Source organism: Pleuronectes platessa, chromosome 12 (assembly GCF_947347685.1).
Source record: "Pleuronectes platessa chromosome 12, fPlePla1.1, whole genome shotgun sequence".
NCBI classification, from domain to species: domain Eukaryota; kingdom Metazoa; phylum Chordata; class Actinopteri; order Pleuronectiformes; family Pleuronectidae; genus Pleuronectes; species Pleuronectes platessa.
In genome coordinates this window covers 3,240,037-3,262,891 of record NC_070637.1, presented here as the reverse complement: position 1 = coordinate 3,262,891, position 22,855 = coordinate 3,240,037, and the positions used below count along the sequence as shown (strand labels likewise).

General features: G+C 39.7%; 1 protein-coding gene across 1 annotated transcript in view; it reads right to left on the bottom strand.

The window, feature by feature from the left end:
• atp6v1ba (ATPase, H+ transporting, lysosomal, V1 subunit B, member a) overlaps positions 1-15,545 on the bottom strand; it is a 28,225-nt gene extending 12,680 nt beyond the window's left edge. The window contains exons 1-4 of the mRNA XM_053436087.1: positions 15,316-15,545; positions 1,134-1,189; positions 786-884; positions 86-179 (exon numbers count right to left, since the gene is read on the bottom strand). Coding sequence (XP_053292062.1) covers positions 86-179; positions 786-884; positions 1,134-1,189; positions 15,316-15,424 — 358 coding nt within the window. The 5' untranslated portion in view covers positions 15,425-15,545. The remainder of the gene's footprint in view (positions 1-85; positions 180-785; positions 885-1,133; positions 1,190-15,315) is intronic.
• Positions 15,546-22,855: the final 7,310 nt, after the last annotated feature.

Here is a 22,855-nt window from a genome sequence, read left to right as displayed (position 1 = left end):
AGGGAAATGTGGTGTGATTCTTTAAGCAGCATTCAGTGTTACATTTGGATTCAGTTTGCTCAGTGAAATCCAATTGATGTCATACCCAGCATATCCTCTGATACTGGCGTACGCAGGATATCACCAGTGAACTCGCAGGCTGTCTTCTTGGCATCAATGCCTGAAGTTCCCTCAAACACCTGTACAAACACACACACAGCAATGACAATGCTAGCATGTTAAAGACTAGCAAGTACAGGGAATACCATGATGGTAAAGCATCTTTTATTTTCCAGATTGCTTTTTAATACAAAGTACAGCATGGGATAATTAATTAACAGGGGTGACAGATGAAAGGATAGTGCTTAAAAAACATAACATTCCAAATATTAGCATCAATTCCCTGTGGACTATTTATATGTACAATCTAATATTTGTGGAGACATTTAAAATAATAGCAAATTCTACATGACACAATAAGAAAAGTCAGTCAAAATTGGCATCTATATCAAAAATTTGTGCCTATATATCGGGTAGAATCTGAGATAATTTACAGGATTTTACCAGATCGAGGAAAATATGAGAGTCAACAAATAATTAGTAGGGATCCGTGAATGTCAGTATAAAATGGTGTGCCAATCCATCAAATAGATATTGAGCTATGTCAAAGCACAGGATAGGTAGATTTTGGCAAATGCTATTCATGCTTGTGTTTAATTATTGTGGACTATTTTCAGCTTTGGATTAATGCACATTTAGTGCCTTCACAGTTATAAACAGCAGACATGTTATATCCTGCTTCTTACCTGGACCACTGCCTTGCTTCCAATCACCTCCAGGACCTGCCCGCTCCTCTTGGTGCCATCCGGCAGAGTCAGGTGAACAATCTCTGCATATCTGGGGAACTAGTTCAGAAGGATAAAACAGTTTCACTACAGCAGCCCAACTGGTATGAAACTGGTATCACCAATACAGCAGGGATCTGCCAATATGACCGTGTATACTTTATCGTGGCTTCTGAAAGTCAATTGGCAGTTTTGCCAATTCCAGTCTCATAGATATATTTTTTCTAAATGAATTTTCACAATAGGGGAATATCTGACAAATTAATAATCATCGTCATTATTATTATACAAATTAATTTATAGACTCACCTTCACATTATCCAGGATCACCAGGGGTCCATTTACACCAGACACAGTGGAGTAAGCTGAAAGACAGAAGGGTTTACATATAGAGGTTCATTCATTGCTATATTTCAAGAGGCCACAGGACAGCAAAATAAGGCAGGTAAAACTGACATATTGGATTTCTCTTGTGGAACTGAAAGCTACCAATTGACGTGGGAAAAGGTAGACTTCCTTCCAGCACAGTTGATAATCACAGGCTGACCTTTCAAGATGAGACTTAAACAGCTTTCATGCACTTCCAGGTCCAAATGTCAAAGACAGGCAAATGTCAGGAAAAAAATTCATGGAATCCACTTGTTCATGAATAGTGAATACAATTACACAGGCACGTAGTTAGTCCTGAGCATCACAATCATAGACTACTAAATGAAGGGTCATCACCGATGAAGGTTAGTGCGAATAGCCTGTGGCCTCCCCCAGTATTAAACAATAATCACTGCAGCAAGATGAACTGAAAGAACCTACTAGAGCTCAATGAAAACGACATGTCAAATATGTCAGCAGCGTTGCACACTGCAATTTCCCTGAACTTGGGCTGCTGCGTATTTCTTTAATCATCAGTAAGATGAAACAGTTATTCACATCTTTATTTGTGCTTTAAAAAGCACCATTTCAGTGGTTCCACACAATCAGTGCAGTAAATCCTGTGTCCTTACAACCTACATTACCCACAGTCATTTCACAATTGATGCAATTGGTGCTGTAATTTGCTACTTTAAACTAGTTTCTCTCTTTTTTCAACTCTTTATGAAAGTTATTATGAGGTTATGCATCATAATGAAACAGGTGTCCACATTAGTTTTAACTGTAGTTATGTAATTTTAGAGTTTTTAACTGTGTTGAAATTGAATAGTTATCAGTGAATCCTATCTGTTGGTACAATGAGGTGCTGAAGTGAAGTTCTGGCGGTGGAGTTTTTTTATTAAGCTATGGCATGGCTTTACATTAATGCCATGCTCAGATACTTTCATTATGAAAACTGTCAGGATTTCAATATTGTAACTATAGTCTGTGTCTAACTGAACTCTAAATGAATAAAGATTGAAGCAGTTTGAGCCAGATAAGGCCTTCACGCAAATGATTAATAACCTTTTCCTTCCAAGTCTTTAATCTTGAAAATTTGAATGTGTCTGCGTCACAGTTTTGTTTCGTTGTTTAGGTTCAATTGTTTTGAATGTCTGTACAAACAGAACATTGTTTTGATATAGCAAGAACACAATCATCTTTTCTCCAATTATCAACACCATTGGCCCACATGCCATCAGCTGTGTCAAGGCTGGTCAAGAGATGAACATTTTGAGACTTTGCTCCTTGTCACTTCCTTATTCCAATGCCAAGAAGGAGGGACTACGCGTGCGCACTTTCGAGGAGGAAGAACCAAGATCTACTGTTATAAAATAGACAGGCACCGGCTGTTTGATGCGTTCTGATGGGTCTCGGATTCTGATGCGACTTGTTGGATGCCCATTGCTTTGCTGATTCATACCTGTTCATTGCTTCTTAAACAAATACTTGATTGAACAAACCGAGTTCGGCTCATCTTCTCATATTTAGGATTAACCAACACGCCTGAAAAAAACTCTTTTGATTTGTCTGGATGTTTTTCTGTAATATCGATTTGAGAAAGTTCATATAGACTATATACGCACACACACGCAGTCTGTCTTTACCAAAGCAATGCTGTTTGCTTGAGTTTGGAAAGGATCTGCTGATGCCCCCCTTCATGATTCCTGTGCACATCTGCAAACTTACGGGTAAATTCAAAGAGGTCGGTGTGAACTGGAGGCGGCAGCATTGTTTCCACAAGGTTTCCTAACATGGTCTGGTGTTCCTCTTTATCTGTAAACTGTCAGTCCTGGGGCTGGTATCAAATACGCGAGGAAATTGGAACAGACTGGTACAAATGTAAAGCTCAAAAGCTTAGTGGGGGGGGCATTCACTATGCCACTAATTAGGCAGAGGCCAACAAAATGCCCTGTCAATGTTCTACAGTATTGCAGCCATATATAGTATCATATTATAATATGTTAATGTAAATGTATGTGTATATGTCAAAGGACCATACAATAAGTAAAATGTACTCAACTAAATATAAATCAACTACAGCCATGCTGTTCGGGTTAAGGATTTGTATAATCACAATGACCATTAAAAAAAAAATGAAAACCAGCACAAAATCAGAAGAAGAAAGGGCTTAATTAAAATTCCATCAAATTTTCACAACATTATGTTTTCTTGTGGCCAGGTCCTTTCCCCACAAATGGCAAATTATCCATGTTGGCCATGTTTATAAAAGGACTTAATAGCTACACTTAGCCTACAAATTGCCCACAGATCTCAAAAGAGATGCATATGGCTATTTCCTGAAGGGCGATAATAATGCTGCAGGGAAAATTGGGCTACATAATTATACAGTAACCTCTTGGAAATCCACAAGTCAGTGCATCTTTAGGTAGACATTTGGTTACAGTGACAGGAGGGTGTACGTGCATTTAAAGAAATTTGAGGGGACTTTTCTTTTTTCACTGTGACCATCAAGCTATAGCTGACCACCACAGAACACCATCACGTCCGAGAGATTCAAACATTAATATTAAACCATCATTAACACGTTTACTCTTTGGACAAACAAGTAGAGCAAATTTAGATAGAAGGAACCATCCAAATATTTTGTACTGTAATTATTAGCCCTTAACCATTATTTAACTTGTGATTCACAGCAGATTTAATACAGATTAAATATACTCATATGGCTGCAGTGGTCAGTTAGCATCTACTGGGTTTATTCCTTCTAAATGCTGAGCATTGATGCGATAGGGCAGCTCTCTGAAAGAGCACTTGCTGTTTGAGTTAAGGTGACACTGATGCCAGACATTTATTAATTCTGAATTTATTTAGCTATGCTACTTTTTATATACTGGTAAAAAAGTAAAAGACACAAAGCACAAGAATGTCAAAATTACCAATGCTTAGTCTACTAAGTTTATTTAATTTAGTGTACTCTGTAATTCTGCCTGGAAATCTACAATGAACAATGCCATAAACATTTGAGAAATATATTAAATGCAGCTCATGATACAGCATTCATGTCTTCCGCAGTTTGATTCCTTAAAACTACTTTATCAGTCATTTGGTAGCACTAGTCTTGAGTGTGGCAACATTATGAATAAGTAATTCTAGTTAGATTAAAGGCCATCGTTGGCTCCATGTAACCCGTTATAAAAAGAAGAGGAAAATGTACACTTCTGTAGGACTTTAAAAAAAAAAAATGGTTTGCACTCTCATTTCACTAAATAACAATTCCTCAATGGCCTATATGTTCACAAGGTGTGAAGTAGCAACATTTCCCATTAGGTTTGGAAAACTTTCTCCACCCCTCTTTTGCTACTTCAGTTCAAGTGCAGCAGTCCCCTGGCTTGGCATGCAACGGCAGTGTGGGTCACCCTGCAGCCTGTTCAGCTGCCAGAGCTCTTTGTGTACAAAGATGTTAATTGGTCCTAATCCGCTACTAGAAGCTGTTTTGGTAGCCTGACCTCGCACCCTGAAGGACACCTTGGTGTGAAATACTAAAGAGCCCATTCAAGTGCCAGAGAAAAGAGGCACAGAGCATTCCAACACAATTCAATTTCCCAGCTGAAAGAGGGGAGAACTGGAGGGGTGGAGGAGGCTGGAGTTCGGATGGAGATGAGGGTGCATCATCAATCTGACAATAAATGGACGCTACAAAGCAGTGGCTGCTGTGATGTGCAGCTTCACAATCACGCCTTAGCCTCTACTTCAAGGGATTCCCACAGCCCCACTGGGCAAGGGAATGCTAATTGCCTCAATCCCCGCAACCAACTCAAACTCGCCTTCCCTTGCTTCACCACATACACACGACATGCAACAGTGAGTCGATAAACCAAAATGATAAAGAGATGCTTCTTCAGACATGCACTGAACTCCAGAGAACCACTGGACATTCTCCAGAGGGGCTGTAATGACCCACTTTCTCCTAATGCCGTTTTCAGACGTGACCTCCAGGTAAAATCCGGAGAATTGGCCACGGAGTTTACCGGCAGTTTGCCTTTCACACATGCACAACGCAGCGGGAGGTTCTCTTCACAGACGCGTTCACATCAGCAACAAATCTTCCTTATCATTCAGGTGAGAGGTGGAGCAGCTGGGTGCAGCAGACAAAGGCAGGAAGTGACATTATCTCAGCTGGAGCTAATAACATGATTTTGTTTACAGCACCTCGACACCGGCGCTTTTCACCACAAACTCTCTTGACATCTCCGTCTGTGTCTTCTACGTATGCTTTTTCACTGTGAGATAATCGTTTTCTCTTTTCTTTCTTTTTTGCGTGGTAGTAGCAACTGCTGTGCATCTCACTCCAACACCTCCTCTGGAGAAAATACAGTGGGGCTAGAAAGCAGCTCAAGTATCTCCTGCTAGCCCCCTGGTAAAAGTCTGCATAATGTCCAGAGGAGCCGAAGTGAGAACACTTCGAGTGACTGGGTGTGTTGAAAGCAATTCTGATACATGACAGATGCAAACTTGAGAAAAACTAAAAGAATGCAAATATGACAGGATGAAAAAGCAGAGCCATACATGAAGACACAACTTTTGTGATAAGAGCCGACGCCGGTGTCGCTATGCTGTAAAAACATTAAAAAAAAAAAGATCTGCAGCTGAATTGTTCCTTCCTCTCTCTGCTTGCTGCACCACCCCCTTAACTGTGTTCTTGTGAACGCGTCTGAGTGGAAAATGTCCCACAGCATTGTTCAAACTCCAGAGAATGTCCAGACCCAATTCGGAGAACATCCTTTCTTAGGTCTGAAAACAGATTCTGACTCCTCAAACTCATTTCATAGCCTTTGCTTCTCTTTTGTCACTGTAAAGTTGATATTGACATTGATGGATGAAAGTAGTGGGGAAGATAAAGTAGTCAATAACAGGGTGAAAAACAAAGATGTGTACCTACAATGCTGGTTGGGATTTATTTACCTTCTTTTCCACATCTCTTATGACAGTTCACTTTGACAAAAACTCACAACAAAGGCTGTGGGAAAGGATTAGTAACTCAATCATTAAGATATAAGTTTGCCAACCCCTTATACCACACTCATGTCAAGTGTGTGTTCTGAGAACTATTGAGGTTACAATATAAATGAGTCCACAGTCGGGCTGTAGTATGTTCAAAATAAAATCTAATTAAAGTATCAGCTTCAGTAGACGGTGTGTAATGTCACACAAGCCAATAAGGGGAAACCACTTCTATATACATCTTGCTGACTTATCGATGGATCCTGATCGTGATCATCGACTATGATTACAACAAGACTGCTTGATTTACAGTTTGTATACACACATATTCTACCATTACTGGCAATAACTCCCACAGTCTCGTCATTGCTTCTCCTTTCATCTTTGTCAGATATTTTCTAATGTATAAATACTTCAAACATTTACACTACTTTCCATTATGTTAAAAGATTTATTTTGAATCAATGTTGTACATACTGTAATTTTGTTGATGTTCTCATCTATTGCACTTCTTTCCGTCGTTCTGTCTGTCACATGTGGCTCTCTCTGAGGTTTCTACATATTTTACCCTGATTTTTGGTAGTTTTTCCTGACTCTAGTTGCAGGTTAAGGCCAGAGGATGTTGCACCTTGTTATGCTCCATGAGATAAACTATAATTTGTGAATATGAGCTATAAAAATAAAAGTTGATTAAGTGATTGATTATCGGAGTGGAGCTTTTAAGAAGCTTCTGGCAGGGGTCCTGAGGATGAGTGCAAGTAGCAGACAGGCAGGGCTGTACAGATTAGTTATTGTTGTAGGCTGAACCAGCTGCTTTAAGAAAGGTAAAATGCTGTATAATTAGGTTGCCAAGGTAGATCATAGTGTGATCCATGGCATCCACTGTTATCACTTTCTATTTTAACAGTGGTTTTAGTTGTGACTGATAAGCAATAAGATGTCCCTATTTCAATCACTAAATCTAGATAACTACATTAAGATTGATGATTTTTTTTTATAATCAATCGATTATCCACGTCTTATATCTAATCTAACATCATTTTAAATGAAAGTGATGCGATTTTCAGCAGATTTTTTTTTATATTCTAAAATGCAAATAAGAAAAAAAAAACTACACTTTAAGATGGAGCAATGTAATAACTTTGTCCACCTGCATAATGTGTGTTTAAAAAAAATGGTTGCTATGGTGTTGGATACACAAGTACAACAAAACATCACAGATCAAGTTTTCAAACAACAGAAAGTGCTTTGTGCTTTTTACATTAAAAAATGTGTAAATAAAAATAACTATTAAAAAACTAAAACAGATAAAGGCCAAGTTGTAAGTTCTGTTAACAAATTGCAAATGCATTTTAGAGCCCAAAGCATTCTGCAAAATACTGGGTGGCCATACACAGTATCCATGATAGACACACCTCTGTGGTTTGACAGATCAAAAGTCCTCCTCCTAGGTTTTTGCCACCCCTTTAAAATTGAGACAGGCTTTTAACCCTGTAGGTGCACAAGTTCTCTGTGTAAAGAAGACTCCCTACCTAACTGTACTGATTGTGAGGAAGTGTCGCAAGCCCATGGCATGCATTATTTGTAGAGAAATTTACTAAAATGTAACCTTTCAATGTAAAAGGAGCCAGAACAAAATCCTGGATCTGCCCCCTTAAAGGGTCCATATTGTGTAAAATAAATGTTCTGGGCTTTTAATATCCGTAATAACTTGAAGGGGGTGGGTAGGGTATGTACCCTTGAAGTATGAAAACAGTCACTCCGCAGACTTTTTCACTTAGTCCAATCCAAGAATTATGTTATCGAAACGTCTCATAAAACTTGAACTAACATGGGGACGGTGTAACTCCCCGTTCAGAAACATCCTGCTGCAACCGACTGACTGTGGCTGGTCTTCTATAGCTGCCAACATAACAATGTGTCCTTCATCTGTGTTTACCAGAGTGAATGCACTGAAAATGATGTTAGGGAGATGAAATATGAAAATATTCATAGTGGCTTATTATGCTTGATCTTGACCATCAACACAATGTTGAAGTGCTAAAGAAAAGACCCCATTGCTTTCCATTTCCTAGAAGCCCTGCTTTTAGAAGACAAAAGCACAAAGATGTTCCTGGTTAATTTATTGCACTACTACAGGACTATTGAGAACTATAGTGCAGCACTAGGGAAGTTAACTGACCATGGAAATTGAAAGGGAAAAAGGTTTTGAGATGATGAGATTGAAGAGAGCGCACCAAGAAGATAGTCCTATTAATATACATCTCTTAACATCAGAATATATTATTAGTAACAGTAAGTGCAGCCAGACGTCCGTCTGGCCTCTCATTCAGTGGGCGTTCAAATTAAAGCCAAGCACAATAGTTTCAGTGTAGGAGGCATTGGGACAATTACATTGCATTACAAAAGGTTTATGCTTATAAAAATAGAAAATGTTATGTTTTTAATATTTTTATACACCATCAATGCTCACATCTGCAATAATTCAGTTTGTATTGTATTATCTTATGTCTGACTTATAGATTTTCTGTATGGTTGCACTTTAATTAGTTTAGTTTGTACTCTTAATTTAAATGTGTACTATGTCTGAGTGCATCAGTGGATTCCTACAAATTAATAATGATAATTATAACCTGGTGCCACTTTAAATGTCAGTATATAAAAAGGCTAAACCACTGATACATTGTCATGCTAGTGTTGAGTCCAAAGGTAGGGGAAGTGAAGCAGTGGAATGGGGAATTTCTTGCAGTTGAAAATACATACTCACTTCTCTAAATGATCGAATAGCTTGTCGGATGAAGGATGTCAGGAAAACAAATTTCAGTGGTCAGCAAAAAAAGTGTGCGGTCACAGGGACGGCTCTGTGCTCATGCAGCAGACAGAAATGGTGTCAAATCCTTAGCCCACATTTGAATGTTCTTTTATGAAAAAAATGGCAAACGCCCACGGGAGAGTCTTTTTCTCTAACTGACAAACTAGCTGTTTAAGCCTAATTAGAATGTGGATTATAGAACTGCGGCAAAAATAACACTGATTTTATTGAAATAACTTTCAAAGTGACAGATGAGACACTTGTTTATCGTGACTACACATTATTACAATTAGTGCCTTGCTACATGTCTTTTCATAGCACTAAATGACAGAATGCACAGCTAAAACAAAGACGAGCCATTTCGTGGACTAATAGCTTTTGTCACATTTGACATGAGAGAGACAAAGGCCTCGTAAAAGAAAAGACTTGGTCTGATAGGAAATGTCTTTATTTGTTTATTTTTCATGTTCTGTCTCGCAGTGGCTTTTTCAATAGCTGCCTTAGAGCTCTGTCAAGTCAAAGAGGTGGTGAACAACCATCTCATTATCGTGATCTTATAGACTGGTTGATGCCTGGCATCTGGCTATACTGAATAATGTCTGTGTGATTTCCTACACTCACCATTATTGTTACGGTTTGCTTTAACACCAACATGACTGAGGCCCTCTGTCATGTGTTCTTGTCAGATCTTCATTTGGAGATTCACCAACACACTTATTCCAGGTCTGATAGAGGACATGTCCTGCCCCTGATGAATCAAGACAGACATTCATTTGACAATAACTGAATATGACACCCCTTTTCTAAATCCTGCTCTCCTTGATTTGGTTCTGATAACTCCCAAATCCTCAAATTTCCTGGCCCTCTCAAGTCTCAAAAAATACCTGATGTTAGAGTAGGGCCTCGTGACATGACGATGAAGATCATATGACAATAGATAAACAACTATTGTTTGATATGCTCTATAGAAATGGTCACCAACCCTCAATCAACTGGAAGTGATCTCTTCACGGTGGATCCCTGTAACGCTCTGGACTCTCTAGCTGCAGTTATCCGTTGTTCACACGTGTCCGCTAATGGCGGCAGAGCTGCAGGTTTAACAACTGTATTTCCTCTAAATTGTGTATAAAATTTTACCCAAACTTATTTATTTAAGTACACAGGAGTACTTTTTTGAATTTTGTGCATTGAACAGATTTTGTAAATATTAATTGATATAAATGTGAATATTGCGAATTGAATAGATTAAGTTGCATTACTGCCTTTCTTTCTGTATATTTATGCTCGTACATTGAACATTTAAAGGGGACATATTATGCCCATTTTACCACAGTTGATATGGTTCCTTGGGGTCTTAATGAAATATTTGTAACATATTTTGGTCAAAATACCACAAGCCGCCGCCCCCCCCAATATCCCAAGCTTTGAACATCTCACTGAGCACCCTAAAATCCATCATCAGAAAATGGACAAATATGTCACAACCGCAAACCTACCAAGACAAGGCCATCCACCCAAACAGAAAAACCGGACAAGGAGAAAATTAATCAGAGAAGCCACCAAGAGGCACATGTCAACCCTGGAGGAGCAGCAAAGATCCACAGCTGAGTAGGGAGAATCTGTCCACAGGACAACTATTAGTCGTATACTTCACAAATCTGGCCTTTCATGGAATAGTGGCAAGAAGAAAGCTGTTGTTGAAGAGGAACCATAAGAAATCCTGTTTGGAGTTTGCCAGAAGCCATGTGGGAGACACAGCAAACATTTGGAAGAAGGTCCTCTGGTCAGATGAAACCAAAATTTTACTTTTTTGCCTCAATGCAAAACAATATGTGTGGCGGAAACCCAACACTGCCTGTCACCCAGAGCACACCATCTCAACAGTGAAAGATGGTTGTGGTAGCATCATGCTGTGGCGATGTTTCTCTTCAGCAGGTACAGGGAAACTGGTCAGAATTGAGGGAAAGATGGATGGAGCTTAATACAGGGCAATCCTAAAAAAATATCTGATGCAGTCTGCAAAACACTTAAGACTCAAGCAGGACAATAACCCTAAACATACAGCCAGAGCTACCAAGGAATGGTTTGGATCAAAGCATGTTAATGTCTTAAAATGGCCCAGTCAAAGCCCAGACCTAAATCCAATTGAGAATCTATGGCAAGACTTGAAGATTGCTGTTCACCGACGGTCTGCATCCAATCTGACTGAGCTTCATCTTTTTTGCCAAGAAGAATGGACAAACCTTTCCATCTCTAGATGTGCAAAGCTGGTAGAGACATACCCCAAAAGACTTGCAGCTGTAATTGCAGCGAAAGGGGGTTATACCAAGTATTGACTCAGGGGGTGAATACTTATGCATCCAACAGATGTCAACTTTTTGGATTACATTAAAGAAATAATGTTTTAGTTCCCCAATAAACTTGGTCCAAGTCTCACATTTAAAATTTCAAAGAGTTGAAGTGAAAATATTACAAATCAAAAGGAGAAAGATGGAGCAGCTGAGTGTTATGACATGTGAGAATAATACATAAACTGAAATAACAATGGGTACATTGCGGTCTGACAGTTATGCTTCCTCCCATCCTCACTCCTTCATGCTTTGGCCCCTGATCACTGGCAAAATGATAAAAAATAAACTGCACTAAGATATTAAGGAACATTTTAAGCAAAATCATTGTAATGTATTGATCAGTTGTTTATGAATTCATTATTTACTTATTTGAACTGCAAAAGTCACTCAGTAGCACCTATACCTCCGTCAAAGCCAACAAGTCCCCTTAAATTCAATAAAGCTTAAGGCCTAAAGTTAAAATGACCATATTAGCTATTAGGGGAACGTCTGGAACAAGAGGATAGGCTCCCCATTTGATGTGTGCACTTTCATTATTTTCCTCCAAATACATTGCATTGTTTCTGCATAGTTGGTTTCTCCTCGTATATATCACCCCTTTGCTTTTAGTTAGCCTACCAACCAGCTGCCCTAGCAGAAACCAGCATTTCCAATGGTTTGAAGAGGAATCGTAGTCATTAAGGATGCTTCATTAAGTGGTGGTGTTGCACAAAGAACTACAAAAATGAACAAAACAGTAGCAAAATGGTGAATCACATTGATTACCTGCGAGTATGTGTACTCTTATTATACCTGGCCTCTGTAAAAGCCTCTCCTATATAAGAATAGTATAAGGCATATTAAAGCAAAAGCATCTCCTCTAACTAGCCGCATGCACTTAAAACATGAAACACATATTGTGAATGCAGCACCTACAATATTTGAAGAGCACACAAAAAGTTTCCCGACACTTACTTGGTGTTTATTATTTGGGTTTGAATTGCTGCCATCATCAGAATGGACCCGTTGCTGTTTGGTTATGCGTTTGATGAGAGAAAAGGGCACGCCATTCTGCTACAACTAAATTAGAGAATTTCAAGAGTTGTATGGTTAGATGTTTTTAGGACAAGGGTTTTATCCCATGTTGCACCCGCTCTACTTAGCTCTCAGATGGTCCGAGCTCCATTAAGTCATTTCCTTCCAGTTTGCTAAAAGGCTTTTAGTCTACGTTTGCCTCTCTGACACTTGCACAAAGAGAAAGCCATCACCTTGCTGGCTTCAAGCTTCAACGTGGCTTAGCGTAAGAGCCCGATAGCAAAATCATCGTCGCCGCAAGACTCAACATCAGGCTCAAAGAGCAAAGTGCCAAACACTTCAAATATTGGTCAAAACTTCCTGTGTTGAATCAAAACATGTAATCAGCACAGCCAGTGAATGAATGAACAATAAGGCCAACACAACACAAACACAACTGATGACTGTGGTCATCAAGGTAGATGAGGCTAGATAAATTAGGCTTTTGTTATATTTGAGTGGGATAACAATGGGGCAATCATCAGCACCTTTTCTTTACAGAATTTAACCACTCCCAAAGCAGGATACTCATCCAAAACCCTGTAATCTTCATAACCCATGTGACTCTCTCAATTAATCAAAACAGACGTGTATAGTATGATCAAATTCCTGTTCTGTTTTAAAGGAAAGATGACTGAACTTAAAATACTGCAGTGATAGCAGTCCGATAAAACCCTTCAATGTGTGAAAGCAGCAGCTCCCCCCCCGCTATAATCCACACTTATCATGCAAGTGCTAATAAACCTGAACCATCACGGACTGCTAAAACGCTCAATGTTCAAACTCTTCAGACTAATGAAATTTCAGACAGATTAACCCACTCAATACAATTTTGGGTTAACTCTGGATACATCAGGACTTTCAGCTAAATTAATTTGAGTTATATATTCAAAAGGAAATTATTTAGATGATACAGAAAACAGAAAAAAGACTTCTAGTTTCCATGTTAAGAGGCAGTTTTAGGCTGTACTTAAATCTATAATTCATGTGGCAAACAAAACAGTTTTTTAAACATTTTCATTTTCCAGGATCAAGATGTACCTCATTGACTCAATACTTTTTTCTCGGAAAAACATCACTGAAGACATTTTGAATTACCGGAACCAAATTAGAGTCCGCTTTTTGCTAAACAGTGAATTATTTTAAGAAAAATTAAAAACTATCAATGATAACAGCTTCTAAAATGTTAATGTTTGCAATATTCCTTGATATTCTATGATACAAAATTAAATATTTGTATTTTGAACTGTAGACCTAACAAAACACAACATTTGAAGAAATCTGCTCTCCTTGTGTCAACATGTAATGGCCATTTCCATAGTTCTACTGCCATTTCATAATCAAGAAATGTATGAATAATGATGATTACTAGTTGCAGTCCTAAATATCAAATAAATCTGCTTGGCCTATTGCTTTCCCTTTTCTGCTTTCCCATCCTTTAAATATTTAGTGAATAAATACCTGCAAAAGTAATCTGACCATTTTGTTTATAGCTGTGTTGTAAAAGTATTTGGGAATTGATTTCACAATTCCGTGCACTTACAACAAAAAATGAGCAGCCAAACTCTACATCCTTTACTCAAATAAATGTGTTTTCAGTGGCTCAATGATTTAGTTCACCCTAGAAACCTCAGATAAAAAAGTACTGCGTCAGTATACAACAATATTTATGGCAAGAAATGTCACAAGTAATGCTTTTCTTCTCCGTATTGAGAAACATTTGAAGCAATATTCCAATTCAACAGCACAAGACAGAGTACTACGCTAAAATAATAATCTGGCAAACTACTGTTGGTTATATTAAACTGCAGCTTCCCATGTCTCACCACTGCAGCCTGCACCACTCGTGATCCAGTCACATGATGGAGAGACCGTCCATCTGTCAGCATTATGTTCTTCAATTCGCTAAGGCTGACAAAATGTTGACGCTCATCATTGATAAGATGGCTGCGCATTAACTTAAAGCTTCAGGGGCAGTAAAACCAAAGTCATAAGTTTCCATCTCAACTCAGCACATCAGAAAAATAACAATAATTTCCCGATATCTCATTCATTCCGAGGCTGCCACCAGTCAGCTGACTGCCTGTGCTAGCTAATCCTGTGCGCTGTGACGTTTAGCTGAGTCAGATCGTCGTGACGCTCCGTTTGTACACTCACAACAACAGTGACAATTATGGATTTACCCCAACAATTAAATCCTTTGCCAACAGTAATATTAATTTTCCGTTTAACTAAAGCGTTTAATGACGAATGTACGTCGTGCCACTGTTAGCTACAGCCAACTAGCATGTTAGCTTAGCTGGCTGTAGTAAATGACACGAGTGAGTGTGGCTGGTTTTATAAATGTAGGTGAAACAACGAGTAGTGTATATATCATCACACAAACCTCCACTCATTAGCCAGTGGGAAACACTATAGCTTATTTATAATCGTGATTTCCGTTTAGTGACATCTTCGCTTGTTAGCTAGCTAGCATTGCTGCCCCTTCATGCTGCATTCATGGTCACTGGGAATATCAACAACTGCATCATGTGAATTGAGTTTCCTATACTTTATGATCATGTTTCCACTCTCACATACGATTAAATTACACCCTCTCAGCGTACGTATTCATATGAATATATTTTGCACAAAGTCAAGACTATTACAAATCCAATCCAGTCATCCAGACCCAAAAGTCCCTGGAATCCTGAAAACAGACATATGTCAAGGTCAAAGTCAATAAGAATTGATTCTATGACTGAAGGGGGCAGAGGTTGGACTTTATCTGCACAATTATCCTCCGGAGGTTGAAATTAACTAAATTTCCCTACGAAGTTTTCGTATTCCCTAATCTCCCCGTGTCATTGAACGCTGCACCCTTGCTAGCCACCCGCTACATCCTGCAGCTAATGTCACATACTTAGCCTGGGCTGAGAGATGTAGTTTCTGGTCACAGCTTGGGTGTGAGTCCGCGCTGCTGCCGCCATGCCGTTCACGTCCATCGCCCTGTTTGATACCAGTGTTGCCATGTTCGAATACAGAGTTTGAGACCCGAGAAGAAACGATGCTCGCTGTGTTTTGCTCACTGACGCTGGTTGATGCAGATGACAGCACACAGTACAGCAATGGTCATATGACTTTGAGGAACCGGAAGTTGGATGGAATCAGGGACGCGCGTGTTGTGTGTCCGTGTGAGAAAAATAGGATTCAGCTTGGTATCACATTTTAATCACGACACGTTTCTGGAGCATGTAATTGAAATACTTAACAGTCTCACATCAGGAAGACCGAAACCATAAGCATTCCTAATAATAATAATAACTTGGTTAGCAATTATCTAAACAAGGTTACAAAGGCTTCCCAAAATCCACAGCAAAAAAAAAATGAGAAGCATTCAGTAAAATTCAGTAAAATTCAGTTAAATCCACAGTCCACAAAACACTTCTGGAGTTTCAGGAGTAAACAGTGTTGCAGCCAAATCCAATGCAAGTGAATTGAAGTAACTGGGGAATCCTTCTTCAAACATGAAAAAATGTCTCCATACTGCTCGTGTGGTGTCATCCAAGTGTCTGTGAGCCCGGACATTCTAATTTGACTTGAAACATCATCAATTACACCATGTTTTTACTAAAAACTTTTTAGCCTTACGCATACCCCTGTGCGGGAGCTTCAAGATTCAAGATTTGTATTGTCAAATGCACAACAATAACATTAAGTAGTCGTTGGCAATGAAATGCTTGAGTCACAGGCTCTCTTCTAGCAATGCTCAAGTAATTACAACCAAAAAAAAGATAAAATAATATAAAATAGAATATATAAAATTTTAAATAGAAAATAAAATATATATATCTAAATATATATATATATACAGATGAAGAGAAAAATAAAACAACAATAGTGCAATTATGTGCAATAGTGCAAATATGCCACGGTGCTGGTTTGGTGAAGTTATTGTAGTTCAGAGGAGTTTAGAAATCTTATGGCCTGGGGGATGAAACTGTCTCTGAGCCTGATGCTGCGGTGACGTCGGCCAGACGGCAGCAGGGAAAAATGTTTATGGCTGGGGTGAAAGGGGTCTTTAATGATCCGGTTGCTCTTCTTCCTGCACCGCTGGGTGTAGTGGTCCTCTATGGATGGTAGCGCCGTCATGGTGATGTGCTGGGCAGACTTCACCACCCACTGTAAAGCCTTACGGTTGAGGGCGGTGCAGCTGCCATACCAGGCGGTGATGCAGCCAGTCAGGATGCTCTCTATGGTGCATCTGTAGAAGTTGTAGAGAATCCTGTCATCCATGTGGAGTTTCCGCAGCCTGCTGAGGAAGAAGAGCCGCTGCCTGGCCGTCTTCCTGATGGAGTCTGTGTGATGGGTCCAGATCAGGTCATCACTGATGTGGACCCCGAGAAACTTGAAGCTGCTGACTCGCTCCACCGTGTTCTTGTTGATGAAGAGGGGGGCGTGTTCCACTCCTCGTCTGTTCTTGTAGTCCACGATCAGCTCCTTAGTTTTGCTGACGTTGAAATGGAGGTTGTTGTCCTGGCCACGCAGTCATGCGTGAATATGGTACAGGAGAGGACTGAGCACACAGCCCGGGGGGCCCCGGTGTTGAGAGTCAGGGTGGAGGATGTGGTGCTGCCGATCCGCAACGCCTGTGGTCTGCCCATCAGGAAGTTTAGGATCCACTCCTGGGGGGCGATGTTGAGCCCAAGGTCTCTGAGCTTGGTGACGAGCTTCAGGGGCATGATGGTGTTGAATGCTGAACTGTAGTCGATGAACAGCATTCTCACATATGTGACCCTCTGGTCCAGGTGGGAGAGGGTAGTGTGAAGGGTGAGGGAGATGGCATCTGCAGTCGACCTATTTGACCTGTAGGCAAAGTGAAGAGGGTCCAGAGAGTCAGGGAGGGAGGAGGTGATGAAGGGTTGGACCAGCCGCTCAAAACATTTCATTATGATGGAAGTGAGTGCTACTGGGCGGTAGTCGTTCAGGCAGAGGATTTTTGTTTTCTTGGGAACAGGGACAATGATGGTCTTCTTGAAACATGCTTGTGTGCAGTGTGTGTTGTGTGTGTTCGAAAGTGAGCGATATCAAAGGACATTTAGGCTAAAAACATGGTGTAAATGATGCCTTTTCAAATCGATTTGAATGTCTGGGCTTACAGACACTTGGATGACACCACAGGAGCAGTATGGAGGCTTTTTTCCCCTTCTTTTTCTTCTGCTTTTTATAAGTTTGAAGAAGTTGTCACCATTTACTTCGCTGTTTATCCTTGAAACTCCTAAAGTGTTTAGCGGACTCAAACCCCTAAACCATCCCTCCATCTGCATAGTGGGGAGTAGATAATGAGTGAATTCTCATTTTTGGGTGAACTATCCCTTTAAGCTCGTCACTCAGACTGTTTGTCTTAGTGAAAAGAACAATCTTCAGTTGTACCTTGGCGTCATCAGGTGTTTCCGCCTTTTAATCGCAATAATGTTGAAAATCCGAACCTGAGGGTTTGCTGAGGCTAAAAGTAAATCTGAAAGCCATGTGGCTCGCTCAGGAGATCAGACATTATTACCTCTATGCCTTTTTTAATTAAACACCTACTGTCAGCAGCAGGGTCAAAAGCTGACCCTTTTAAGAAACTACATGAAATATAGTTGCAATAAAAGTACATAAAAAGGAATAAATGAGTTGAATTGTATTATGAATTACTACATGCTATTCATATTTCCAAGTAAACAATTAAAGTAAAGCAGCTAAATGGATTTAAACGTTAACTGGAATGGAATGCCCAACAGTCTCTTAATAAGATTTTTTTTCATCAAACTCCATCCATTTTCCCATCAGAGAAAAAATGCTGAATCTGCACCAAAACATTTTCGGGGGGGTCTTCCCTGCCCATCCACCAAGTTTCATGGAAATCTGTCCAGAAGTTATCCATCTTGCATATAAACAAACCAACCAACAAATGAACAGACTACTCTGGAGTTTTACAGCTTCTGAAATGGAGACGTTTTTGGAACTGCTTGCTGATTGGGTCTTAGCACTCATGACCTAACATCTGTCAATTGTCAGGCTCCTATCACATGACCCTCTTCCAGAGCAAAACAACCGGCATCAGCCTCATGCCACCTGTGTAAAATGCAACATGGATTTTCAGCTACAAGTGTTGCTGACTACGTTGTCTAACTAACAGTTGTTGTGCAGTTTCTGCATTTTGCAATAATATAACTGCTTATACGTGTAGGAGATGCATACCTTCCTGTTTACACTGGCACATGCATGCACAGTGTATGTGAGTAATATATATTACCCCTGTATAGAAAGGGGAGCCAAGTCTTTTGTATGGACAGAAATCATAAATGTCATTTTAAAACACAAACGTATGTGTTACGGTTTGGTGGAGGAGATGGACCCAGGATGCAGAGGTTACAAACAAAAAGGTATTTAATATAATAAAAGGGTTTAAACAAGACAAAAACAAAACAGGAACAATAACATAAGTAACTCTGGCGACAAGGCGCACGGAGAACAAGGAACGAGGAAGCTGGTCGAGACAGCAAGAAACAAACAAACCTAAGAAGACTTCACGTAGAAACGAGTAGCACAACAACGAGTACAAACCGACAAAGGGCTTGGGGAACACAGAGGCTTAAATAGACACAGAGGGAAGGCAGGAACAATTAACCCCAGGTGAAACACATGAGGACTGGGAAGACAATCACCGAAAGGAAGTGAAGATAGAAACCACACACAAGGGACAGATACTACAAAATAAAACAGGAAACAGAAAATACACTGAGGAGACTGAAATTAACAAACTAACATGACAGGACACCACAGTATGTTGAGAAACCCAACAGTGGGAACTGTCGGGTTTCTTTGTAATAAAAAAATCGAAGGTCTTGAGATAATGTATATTGTGATTTGCCGCTTTTCAAATAAAATTGAATTGAATTGAATTGAATGTAGCCTTGGTCCAGCAGCAATACAAATAATCCCACACACCTTGAACTGCATAGGTCAGTGCTCACAAGGTCATTAGCTTAAAGTGTTGTTAGTTTGTTGCCTTTATTTGACAGTAACCAGACAGGAAATGTGTTCAGAGAGATGGCTGTGACATATGACAAAGGTCATCAGCTGGAATAGCACTATGCATAAAGATGCATGTTGGTGGCTGGTTGCCTTCTGTCTCCAGTGTAAAGTGACTTTCTCATTTCACTTTAATACTGCACAGAATGAGAAAGAGATGATGCGGCTTACAAAAGTGGAGACTTAAGTATCTGCTATGTAGAATTAGATCTTAATCTCCTTTATCTCACACTTGAGAAAGAGATAATCAAGTGATATAAACAGAAAACTCTTCCTACTCACACTCACACTTGTATCCCTTTCGTCATTATTGATGAAGGAAGTTGCAAGGCATTGAATACAAATTTAAATTAATTAAAAGTCAAGCACTTGACATATCCTCAACACGATGGTGGCATACTTTTAATTATGAATTTTTTGTCACAGATTCTAATATTACTGCACAACCTGGCAAATATCCTGTATTATGATGCCTGTCATGTGAATGTTTCCACACATTCATACCATACTCCCTACACTGTCGCTTTAAGTTATACAGGAACTGTAGAGTTTCAAAGAGTCTGCATTGACCCAGAGAGCCAGAAGAAACAGAACTTTATTAATGAGGGGAGGCTGTGGCTGAGGGGTGTAGAGCGGTAGTCCTCCAACCTGAAGGTCGGCAATTCGATCCCCAGTCTTTCCCATCTGCATGCCGGAGTGTCCTTGGGCAAGATGCTAAACCCAGAATTGCCCCTCATAGAACCAAAAAGTGCTGCTCATAGATGCACTGTATGAATGGATGTGTGAATGTAAAAACTGTACTGTAAAGAGCTTTGAGTAGTCATCAAGACTAGAAAAACGCTATATAAATACAAAACCATTTACAATAATGACAGAGAACAATATTATTGCACAAACTCTTCAGCTCCCGACCTCCTAAGTAACGGTGCCAGAGACTGGCGACCCCATTTATTCCCTGAGCCGGCAACATATAAAAGATATTGATTCGAAAATTGAAAAAAATCACTTACATGCACATGTTGCAACGTTTCCTGTGGTGGACAGATACAATTTGAAGGAGGGTGACATTTTATTTTATTATTATTATAATTTTATTGCTCAAATTCACTTTCTAATGGCTTTTTCTGTGTACATTTTACCCCCCAAACAAGATGTTTTCTCAAGATGCTCGAAGGGACCCTGACCCTAGTTTGGAAACTACTGCTCTAAACAGCAGATCAGTGTTGTGTGTTAAAATGTCAATTTGTGTAATATTGTCACAACAGGTACACAGAGAAAGTATGCACTAGCTGCAAGCTGCATCAAACGGAATGCAAAATGGGAACAGAGCAGAAAACAGAGAGGCTTCTTGTGAAAATATGAAAAAATACCTGTGCATGAAACAAAGGCCTGGTTCTCTTCTCAGAGTCGAGGGGAAAAAAGTAGCCTTTCACTATTTGACAGTAATGACACTGTTCATAAGATAGTCTGTCAAATCTTTCTGAAACATTAAGAGATTTGTAGCTCAAAGACCTAAAAACCTCTGTTGAATACAATGTAAATTTGCTCTGTGTGTGTATTTGTGTGTCCCCCAACACACACAACACCAACAGAGTGTCCTGGTGAGCAAACGGTTGAGTGACAAGTAAAATGAAATGATTGCGCTCACGTTCCTCCTAAAATCTCTTGCTTTGCTGTTTCCTCACTTTTGATGCTGTGAGCCATTCTCTTTTGACGAAGCACGTACTGCACAATAGCTTGTAAGCGAGTGTTTGAAGATGATTTTGAATCGGCCCCCCGCACAACCGACACGCTGGCAGCCACACATCACATACAGACACACTACAGCTCTCTGATGGCGGAAAAGCACTACAGATTGAAGTGGTAAGCACTGCCATGGTGCGGCTGATGGCAGCCCCTGGAGAGCTCATCCAAACGTTTCAGACTGCATGCAAAAAATAGCAAATTAATGCAAGTGAAGGGCTTCTTCCTACAGGAGCAGTGCCCTCATTTTAGAAAAAACTGTTTTTGTCCCTCGGTCTTTTATGATGAGTTCAGAGGGATGTGACATCCCTCAAGCACTTCATATCCAACCTTCAAAGCAAAATAGATATCATAATATTCATAATTTTGTATGTCTGCTGCTGTTGTTGTTAATAGGCTCACACAGTGTCCTAATGTAAGTTAAATTACTGATGGTAACCAGGAACTACATTAACCAACCCCTCATCCCTCTGTTGGAGGTAGTGTGTCCTTTACGCTGGACTCACACTTATGCACTGAATGCAACTCAGGTTGCAAAGGAAAAGGAAGCACCAGCCATGGAAATCATTGTCAAACAAAGCAAGCAAGCACAGGCACTAGCTAATGACAGTATGTTGTGATCGTGTAGACAGAGGCAGCTGGCTAACCTGGTTTGTGTTCGTCTGGTCCTATGTACTTCTCTTTAGCATTGTATTGATAGCTAGCATGGTACATATTCTTGAAAGCAGACTTAGTGTGTCCCAAGCATGGAACTGTAAGATTGTTGTCATTATGGTGATCGTGCTGGCACCAAACATCTAGCACGCCCACCATCAAGCAAAAATGCTTTGTGGGGATGGGATGGTTTGATTGTACATCTGAGGTCTCTTTCTTTTGACCAAACCCAATATCTTCCCTTAACTTTAAAACCGCTAAAATCAACAGTTTAAAATGACAAGCATCGGAGGGGCAATTCATCCCCTCTTCACTAAATATGCCCCAATCATGTTATGCCAACACCATTTCCTAATGATGTCATCATGACGAAGCAAAAGTCAATGCATTACTACACTATATGATTTATAGCGTTATTCCTGCCATATGATCATAGATTATTTTTCAGTCTATATAAGCTTAAGGTCGTTTCTGTAGTCCTGTATCATACCTCGCCTCTTTTAACTATTCATGACGCCATTTTCTGGCTTCATCGTAAATTCATAAAGTCACTATCACTGTGTTCCTGCGCAGAAGATCTTTAGACTCTTTAGCTTATTGTTTTGCTTTCTAGCTCCCAAATGAGTGTTTTGGTTCAGATTCATTTATTTGGTTCTAGCCCCTGATTTTGATGTAGCTTTAGCAGTTAGTTCGCTTTAATCCAATTTTGTTTATTTGGATTTGTTTATTTTAATCAGCAGTGAAGTTTCTGTCTACTTTTTTTCATGATTTCTTTTAAATGTATGACTTCTATACATTTTGAGTTCTTACCGATTGCAGAGTTAGTTGAAGGCTTTGCTTATTTGTTCATACACAGTGTCAATGTCTATGTAATGATCCATGTATTATCATCCAGCTGGACACACTCACCATTTCAAGATGTCTGGAACTTATTTTGGATCCATCAAGAGTGATAGCCAACATTTGTAGCATTGCAGGAAAAGCAAAGG